This window comes from Penaeus monodon, chromosome 14 (assembly GCF_015228065.2).
Source record: "Penaeus monodon isolate SGIC_2016 chromosome 14, NSTDA_Pmon_1, whole genome shotgun sequence".
Classification (NCBI taxonomy): domain Eukaryota; kingdom Metazoa; phylum Arthropoda; class Malacostraca; order Decapoda; family Penaeidae; genus Penaeus; species Penaeus monodon.
The window spans coordinates 42,703,781-42,713,780 of NC_051399.1; the positions used below are offsets into that span (position 1 = coordinate 42,703,781).

Consider the following 10,000-nt stretch of genomic DNA (forward strand, 5'->3'; position numbering starts at 1 on the left):
ATTGTAAAGGTGGAGCACGCTTGGATGTTCACAGTTTAGATATCTAAGAAAAATGAAACTCCACTGAAACATTAAAATTACATTAGTGATATTAAAGTGACACTGACTATTTGCAAACAGTCTTGCGCATGGGCAGTGAGTTGGTGGGCAGAAACAGCAATGGACAGGTATTTGAAATGGTAAAAATTTGAGAAAACAAGTATGAACAAAATTTGAGAATGAAAAGTGAATAAAAAAAAGGATGTGTTGTATACAAAGAAATAGACTTTAATTGATGTTTTGTCCACCTGTGTTACATAGTGATAACCGTGTTGCATGGTTTAGTACAGAATATTTTGGCAATTTTCTAGTATTGTCCAACACAGGTCAGCAAACCTCCACCATTCTTATTTTGACAGCATAAAGCCTTTGGACCTCCATGGTGATATAAAGCATCTGTCCAAGCTTTATCATGCTAAAACATATGGAAGTAACCTCAGACAGAGCAGATAGGCTTCAACATCACTTCATGCAAACATAGGCCTGTTATCAATAATTACTATTAGTTACAATGTGTTAAAAAAAAAGAAAAAAATATATAATTACTGCAGATAGATTTTAATCAATGTGGAGTCTGGCCTGTGAGTGTATCTTCTAGTTTACCTAAATTATTGATTTTATTTATTTTTTATTTATTAATCTTATCACCTTTTTTTCATTGACAGCAAGCCTTGATTAACTGTGATTTGTTGGGTTATATCCTGTTGGAGGCTGAATTCTGTGATTTATTGTAAAAAAGACCCCCCAAAAAAGACAAGTAAAAAAAAACAAAAAACATACGTACATACCCTTTTCCTACTTACTTTTTACCATATATAAGCCGCTTCAGATTTATTTTAAAAAGATAGAGAACTTTCAGATGCAATCCGTTGCAGCTGGGAACATGCATTGTCTAGTACAGTTTTATTTTATTTATTTATTTTTTTTTTTTATGCCTAATTGACCTTACCTATTTTTCCCATTGCATGAATTTTGTGAAAAGGTTTTTATTTCCATTACTATTATTATTTTTATTAGTATTATTGATATTATTATTATTATTATTATTATTATTATTATTATTATCATCATTATCATTATCATTATCATTATCATTATCATTATCATTAATATTAATATTAATATTAATATTAATATTAATATTAATATTAATATTAATATTAATATTAATATTAATGTTAATGTTAATGTTAATGTTAATGTTAATGTTAATGTTAATGTTAATGTTAATGTTAATGTTAATGTTAATGTTAATGTTGTTATTATTATTATTATTATTATTATTATTAACATTTACATTTACATTTACATTTACATTTACATTTACATTTACATTTACATTTACATTTACATTTACATTTATATTATTATTATTATTATTATTATTATTATTATTATTATTATTATTATTATTATCATCATCATCATTATCATTATCATTATTGCTCTTATTATTACTAGGATTACAGAATTAAAGATAATAGTAATAGAAATAAAATTGTTTTCCAAAAAAATCTAGGAACAAGGTAAATAAGTGAGGTCAGGTATGCTAAGAAATAGTTTGATGAATAATTTTGTATGAGACAATCACCAGAATTAATTATTTACAAGACACTTGGTGTCCACCACTATGCTTATGGGACATGACCACCTTGCTTGTTAGTGCAAAACCCATCAAACCTCTACTGCATATATTTTAATGAGGTAAAGTCTGTAGACTGTCATGGGAATATTTTGAAAGATATTGGAAGCAGTCCTGACAGAATGTACATGGTGGACCTTTGTTGGCCTTTTCCATTTTAAAATCACTGCAGATGTCTTGTAATCATTTTCCTTAACTGCTTTGACAAAAAGAAAACCACTGTCACAGCAAGTTAGTATAGTAAATAAGCATATATTAAAGGACTTATGTTCTTTTAGTCTCAGGTCTTGCATTACAAAAGCTCTTCTCTCTGTCCAGGAGTTTTAGCGCTGCCACCATGGGTGTGAAGGAGCAGGTGGACTCGGTGATCAAGTCGGAGGAGGACTTGCGCAAGTATCGAGCTCTTGTGCTGGAGAACAACCTCAAGGTCCTGCTGATATCGGATCCAAATACGGACAAGTCTGCAGCCGCCCTAGATGTTCACATTGGTAAGTAGTACCATACTCAGATAGTGTGTTGTATTTCACCTCATCTTTTTAATGTAATCTGCAAGCCAATTAATGCAGTTCTCACCATTTTTATGATTAATTTCTCTGTATTTTTTTTATTCTTTTCTTTTTGCTTTCTATAATAGTTTTTGGTGATTTTTAAAAGTCTTCTTTACTATTTATTTTTCTACTAAATTCTAAATTTCCTATCATTGTTATAGTTTAGGTTATTGTTTGGAGTTGGATGCATCAAGTTACGGCTTGGACTGGTACTTTATTTAATAATAATACAAGTTCAGTGTTGCCAAAATGTACATGGTAGAGGTTACTGACCATTACTAAAGTACAAATTGCAGAGGCCACTGAATTGTTTGGTGTTTTGGTTACTGTAGACCTTGGAGTGTGATAACCCAAGTGTGGGTTTACTTCTACTTTGCAGATTAATTATTATATTCAGTGGTATTATTTGATGTATTTTTTTGCAACCTTGACAATATTTTTCCATCTCTGTGTACAGAATATTTATTAATTAATTTATTTATTTATTATTTTTTTTTATTATTGTTATTTTTGTGCACCCTTTTTTGTATTGTTTCAGCAGCAGTTAACATTTGGTTAAACCAGAGCTTTCATTTTAATTCAGAGTTATATATGCTTTGTGTAAATTTTATTATGTTTTTTTTTTTAATAAACTATAAATCATATTGATATTGTCATATTGTAAAATAGAACTAGTGTAATTTTGTAAATAACACCTTGGACCTGTCTCTGAATTTCAGGAAGTATGTCAGATCCTCGAGAACTCCCTGGGCTGGCCCATTTTTGTGAACACATGCTTTTCATGGGCACGGAAAAATATCCCTGTGAAAATGAGTACAACAAATACCTAGCAGAGCACGGGGGATCCAGTAATGCCTACACAGCAGCTGACCACACCAACTATTATTTTGACGTAGCTCCTGAGGCATTCTCGGGAGCCTTAGACAGGTAAGCCAGTACTTATATTTGGTTGAAGATAATGTTTTTAGATTATACTTGTATTTTACGATTTTTTTATGATTATTATTATTATAAGAGGTAATGTTAGGAAGATCAGTAAAATATCCATGTACATGTTGGCAAGGTGTTGCATTTTGACAGGCACTATCTAGCCAGAATATATGTTGGCCTTTTGTAGACTGTACAGAAGCCATACAGTCACTTAACTTTGTACCATTATCTCAAGTTTTAAGATCAGTCCATCACAGATCAAAGCAAGTTCTAAGTGGATTTAGACTGAACATGAGTGATAATTGCACAAAGAAAAAGTCTGTTTTGAAAGCTGCTATTAGTGTTGTTCAAACTTGTACCTCTAAGATTTTCTTTTGTTAAGAGGATTTTTGAATACCCTTAAGTTAAAATTTTTGCAGATGGGAGAAAATTTTCCACAAGGAATATGTTTGATGATAAAGTCTTATGGTGTTTTGAATCACCCATATTGAATAGTGATGCAGTGAATTGTAATGGGGATATTAATGAACTGTAGCATGGGTAATGGTTACTTGCAATACATTTCAAATACCTGCAAATTTCAAGATAAAATTTTTCAGAATAGATGTTCATTGAAAAAATACAATTCCTTCTGATTTTCTGCCATAGCACCACATTTGTTGGTTGAATCATAAAGAGAAAATATTTGATAAGAAATGTTTATTTATATTCATTTCCTCTGTTTCATACTATCTCTCTTTTCTGTATCTTATAGATTTGCACAGTTCTTCCTGACACCACTGTTTACTGAAAGTGCAGTGGACCGTGAGGTGAATGCAGTTAATTCTGAACACGAAAAAAATTTACAAAATGATTACTGGAGGTTAACACAGCTTGAAAAGGCAACTGCTGATCCAACTCATGACTTCAGCAAGTTTAACACTGGTTAGTATTATATTTCTTATACCTAGATGTAATACTATCACTAGTATACATACAAATTGAGTACATTGAATCAAGGATCAGTTACTGAATTCAAAGATTCATCCAACTAAAATTATCAAAGAGCAAAGCTGGTGTTTTGCTTGTTCAACACACACTGTCTCAATGCATGAAAAAATATTCTGTAATAGTAGTATTAGTAATACAGAAAAATACTCATGCAATAAAAAGACAAGCACAAACATACAAACATGCACAAAACACACACAGATGCACTCACAAACACACACTATACAGACATACATAAACAGTCATGCAGATCCTTTCCCTATGCCTTTGCAAAGCCAGTCACTAACTACCCTGCATTCTCCCCTCTTCTTGCATTACAAGCACTGAACAGTATATTTTTGATGTGTATAGAATATACTGTGATGTCACCTGTATCTTACCCTGACTTAACTGTATTACACACATAAAAATACATGATGACAAAGTCTTGTATAGTTTGTAAAGAGAGAACCTGTGAAGAAGTTCAGTGATATTTGTAGTTAGTGCTGACAACCATTCCCTGCTAGAAGGGCATGGAAGATCCATTACTTGGTTTAGAGGGGTCAAAGATTGTGGATTGTAACTGTGCCTTTGTATATTGTAATGATATTGTGCTTTATCCTCTAGTTACAAGATTTCAGTCTCAAAAATGCATTGCTTTATCAGAATATATTCATTTAGCATTTAGATAGAGTACTATTACTCACATTTAGCTGTGCAGATGGGTAGATGATGTAAATACACATATAGTATGACAAAATTTATCTTTTATGTTTTTTATGATTATATGACTATTTGCCAATAAGGAAGGCTAGAGACTAAGTGTGAAATAATAACTGATTTTCAGGAAACAAGGAAACATTGGATATAATTCCTAAAGAGAAAGGTGTAAATGTCCGAGATGCTCTGCTTGAATTTCACAAAAAATGGTACTCTTCAAACATCATGGCCTTAGCTGTCCTGGGCAAAGGTAAGTGTCCTGATTATATGGTTTTGGGAATTGTCTTGGAAAATATCAATTATGGAATTCAGTACAGAGCCTATATTTTAACGTTAAGAGGGTTAGTCAGGTTTGTTAATGGTACCACTCTCTCTCTCTCTCTCTCTCTCTCTCTCTCTCTCTCTCTCTCTCTCTCTCTCTCTCTCTCTCTCTCTCTCTCTCTCTCTCTCTCTCTCTCCTTCCCTCCCTCCCTCCCTCCCTCCCTCCCTCCCTCCCTCACTCTCTCCCTCCCTCCCTCCCTCCCTTTCCCTCCCTCCCTTTCCCTCCATCCCTCTCTCTCCTTCTCCCTCCCTCTCTCTCTCTCTCTCTCTCTCTTCTCCCTCTCCTCTCCCTCTCCTCTCTCTCTCTCTCTCTCTCTCTCTCTCTCTCTCTCTCTCTCTCTCTCTCTCTCTCTCTCTCTCTCTCTCTCTCTCTCTTTTTAGTGTATATACATGAATACAAATTAATTTCCCAACAGAAAGTTTAGAAGAGCTGCAAGCAATGGTGCTGGAATTATTTTCTGAGGTTGAGAATAAAAATGTGACCGTACCTGAGTGGAAGAGCCACCCCTTTGGCCCCGAACAGTGTCGTAAATATGGGCAGGTTGTGCCTGTGAAGGATATTCGGAACTTGTATATTACTTTTCCGATCCCAGATCTTCATCCTCATTATAAGACAGCTGTAAGAATCAACTGATAACTGACTTTGCTTACATGACTGGAAGGTCATACATTTAAGATTTGTTTTATATCTTCAGTTTATTAGATATGAAATAAAGTTTGATAACTATTTGTGTAAGATGATTTATAACATGCTAATGAATTATATTAATTAATCCAAACATTTTCAACAGCCTGGCCACTATTTGGGGCATCTCATCGGGCATGAAGGTCCAGGGTCATTGCTCTCCTATCTTAAGGGTTGTGGATGGGTGAACTCTCTTGTTGGTGGTCAGAAATCTGGTGCTAAAGGCTTTGCCTTCTTTGTGGTCAATGTTGATCTCACAGAAGAAGGGATTGAGCATGTGCAAGATATTGTGACAGCTGTTTTCCAGGTAATTTCTTTTTTTCATCCTCTTCTCTGATAATTTTAATTATTTTTCTTTATTGATAGGAGTATGAAAAGTTATTATAGGTGTTTGCAAGACTAGAAAGTTATTCACCTGTGCAGGGAAGATAATTGAAAATTGCACAAATAATTGGTGTCAATTTTTTTTAACACATTAGTTTTGTTCTAGAAACCTTACCCTGTAGAGTTATTTCGAGATCCTGGCATAAGCTGTGGATTGCTAGTACATGGAAGTGAAAAGGAGTAGAACAGAAGTGTATCAGATTTACAATGTCTTTTTGGTTGATTAATTGTTTATTTTGAAAACTTTGTTTTTGTCTTATAAACTTAGGCACATAAGCACATTGCTAAGGTATATTCAAAACAGGCATTCCATATTTTATGGGTTAATGTCATTTAGTTTGAAGGGACTAATATTAAAACTTTATTTTCACATTAAGATATCAGAACCACCATTCATATATTGTTGTATAAGATCAGTTGTGACACATCTTTAATTCAGTTGCAGAGCATGTGAGAGAGCAACACAAACTACAAATATATGCAATAGTGTACCATGAGTTCAAAACATTTGTGACAAACAAACAAGGAGTCTAATAAATGCCTTTCATTAAAACACTCTTCACTTTCAACCTCCCCAACAAAGAAAGAGGAGCAAGGAACCATTGCACAGATTTGATATTCCCTGGCATATTTGAAGTCCTGCAAGAGTAAAGTTGAAAATTTATGTGCAGAAGTACAACTCATAGTGAACAGAGACAGAATTTTCACCTAAAGAAGTTTAGCATACCAAAATTTACATTCTGGGTGTGTGTGGAGTCCATGGGCTATTCATCATCTATTTAATATTATTGTTTTTTACTTTTGCAGTACCTGAACTTGCTGAGAAGAGAGGGTTCTCAGGAGTGGGTGTTTGAAGAGTGTAAAGACCTCAGTGCCATGACATTCCGCTTTAAGGATAAGGAGCGTCCCCAGAGTTACACTTGTGCTCTTGCTGAACAGCTGCATGTATGTGTAGGATCTTTTGGTGTATTTTATTGGTTTTATTTTGTGTTTACTCATAGGATCATGCAATTATTTACATGAAATTTGGTATGTAATGAAAATTCTCCTTTCAGTATTACCCACTGGAAGAGGTGCTGTGTGGTGGATACCTGTTGAGTGAATACCAGCCACATCTTATTGACATGGTTCTAACTCATCTTCAGCCTACCAGTATTCGGTAATATTTTCTAGATTTTGAAAACCTTAGTCTTCTGTTTCCTGTGATTTAAACATGTGTTGCCTCAAACTCCATTATACTTATATGGTCTATTTATGTGATTTCCAGAATTGCTGTGGTAGGGAAAGCTCTAGCAGAGAAGGCAACGGATGTTGAAAAATGGTATGGGACACAGTACAAGATGGATAACATTCAGCAAGACCAACTTGAACAGTGGGAAAAAGCTGGGTTCAATGAGTTGTTGAAGTTACCAACCAAAAATGAATTTGTTCCTACAAACTTTGAGTTGTTCAAGGATGAAAAGGTAATAACTGTATATTTAGGTCCGTAGATTTTTTTCTTTCCATTATTAATTTGGATTTTCTTTGACTGGCATATGTATGATGTGACCTGGTTATTTTGCAACACAAGTATCATACATACTCCTAATTGGCTTGTGTGTTTTTCAGAATGGAAATACTTTGCCAGAGATGATTAGTGAGTCTCCCTTGGCTAGAATTTGGTTCAAGCAAGATGACGAATTCAAGCTGCCAAAATCTGTTGTGTATGCAGAACTTTTTAGGTATGTTATTTATATGCTTGTTTCATCAATTTTGTCTTAAGCCCAACTTCCCCTCTCCAAATTAGTGTCAGGGCCATCTCTGGTTATCAAGCCAGTATTGCTTGCATTACAATTACTTTATCAAACTTGGTGTGTATAAGCTAGCCTTAAAATATTTTAAGATTATTAACCCTTTGCTGACGGGTGGCATGTACCCACATGCCATGGCATGGCGGGACTATCTGCCAGGGGCATGTATGTACATGCCATGGTGTATGTATGGACATGCCATGATTTTTTTTTTTTTTGTTACAATACCCGGCAAAATATTATTTTTCTGCCACTGAAAGTGTGATTAAGTCGTTTTTAACACTCATTTTTACTATGCAAAAACAAAACAAAAAAAAAACGACGATTTCAGCTCCATGATGCCACACACTGCTTATTTTATTCAGACTATAGACTGAATAATGATCAACTATGGAGTCAATATAACAACAAAAATACCCTTCAGTCTCGATTTATCGGGAAATATGGCAAGTAGAGACTTTAGAAAATAATGAAAACTGAAAATACAACATATCCTTGTAGTATTACGAAGAAACGGCTTGGGATGCTGGTATTTGGCATGAGTGGTCGCGCATGCTAGGGCGACGATATAAGCCCCCGGCAGCGAGGCCCAGGCCACTATGAATACTTCCCGTCGGGAAAGGGTTAAGATAACATTGGACTATAGATAATCACTATGTGTGAGAATATAAGTTATGCTGTCAAAGAAACTTATTTATGTTTTAACTGTTTTAAAGAAAAATGTGATGTCTGGATTTAGGTCTGCATCTAGCATCCTGATAGCACATCTTTGTGGATGAAATTAGTTTTCATATGTGTGAATACATTAATATGAATTGTGTTACAGTTATTGAACCTCATGTAACTAATTATCATATTTGCCAGTCTATAAGATGCACTCCAATTTTACATGGATAATGAGTGGAAAAAACACTTTTGATATGTTTCATTATACATTTTTTCAAAGATATTTAAAAGCAGTTTTGTAGGAGAAAAAAATTATATTTTTTTGCATAAATACAAAATTGTGACAGTATACCATTGTAGTGTTATGGTTTTGTTAACATTCACACATTGCAAATGGATGACAGGCAGATTAAAGTTTAACATTCCTTTCAGATTTCCAGGAGCATTTTTCTTTTAGATAATGAATGAATGTTTCTTAAAGGTAACACAGTCGTTAAATAATGTAAGACTTGTATCACGTGTGGGTTATGTAAGTGCCAGCATATCCTAAGCAATTTTTTGTTGGTTTGTGATAACAGACTGTGATAATTCAGCTTGTTTTTAACACTTCATTATTAGTAACACAACTTATTGTAATAATTTGGGTTCAGTATTCTATAGTTAACAACAATTTTTGTGTCTAGGAAACTTGTCCAATATGCTTATCCAGTTTCCTAGCCTATGGTCTCCTGTAATATGGCTACATTAAATGCAGGGCAGTTTTTTTTATACATTTATAGATAAAAAGGTGCATCTGATTTTCTGGCAAAAACAGTAATAATGATAATAATTACAATAATTCATAAATCTTTTATGGAACTTTATGGTATTTTGAAGGGCAATATAGCTCGTTTTATGAAATTTCAGATATTTTTGATAAACTTTTGCCTAGAATAGTTTCTTCCATGGTTGTCAACCCCCTAGAGGTTTTATGAATGATAATAGCCCCTCAAAGAAACCTCCCAAAATAGCCTCTCTTTTTTTCATATCTCTTTAAAAGGTTAATCTTTGTATGAGGTTATAGTTAGGAAAGTTTTGAGGGTATACACTTGACTTTGTGTTTTCCATGAAATTAGATTTGATTTTTTTCCTGCATAGTTTACAACATTATGCATGATGCAGGGTCATGTAGAAAATGTAAAGACAGGGCTCCAAGGCAAAGGAGAGTCCAAATTTTACTTTTATACAGATACAGACACATATCATGGTCCTTCTGCACTTGTGACATCTTCAGATGCACTTGTGGAGTGAGTACATAGCTCCTGTT

At 33.9% G+C, this 10,000-nt stretch overlaps 1 protein-coding gene across 3 annotated transcripts in view; it reads left to right on the top strand.

Moving 5' to 3' along the window:
* LOC119581155 (insulin-degrading enzyme-like) overlaps positions 1–10,000 on the top strand; it is an 18,441-nt gene that overhangs the window by 887 nt on the left and 7,554 nt on the right. For all 3 annotated transcript variants that reach the window (XM_037929519.1, XM_037929521.1, XM_037929522.1), the window contains 10 exons: positions 2,000–2,169; positions 2,949–3,156; positions 3,914–4,083; positions 4,976–5,098; positions 5,586–5,788; positions 5,961–6,161; positions 7,046–7,183; positions 7,294–7,397; positions 7,506–7,701; positions 7,847–7,959. In XM_037929519.1, coding sequence (XP_037785447.1) covers positions 2,000–2,169; positions 2,949–3,156; positions 3,914–4,083; positions 4,976–5,098; positions 5,586–5,788; positions 5,961–6,161; positions 7,046–7,183; positions 7,294–7,397; positions 7,506–7,701; positions 7,847–7,959 — 1,626 coding nt within the window. The remainder of the gene's footprint in view (positions 1–1,999; positions 2,170–2,948; positions 3,157–3,913; positions 4,084–4,975; positions 5,099–5,585; positions 5,789–5,960; positions 6,162–7,045; positions 7,184–7,293; positions 7,398–7,505; positions 7,702–7,846; positions 7,960–10,000) is intronic.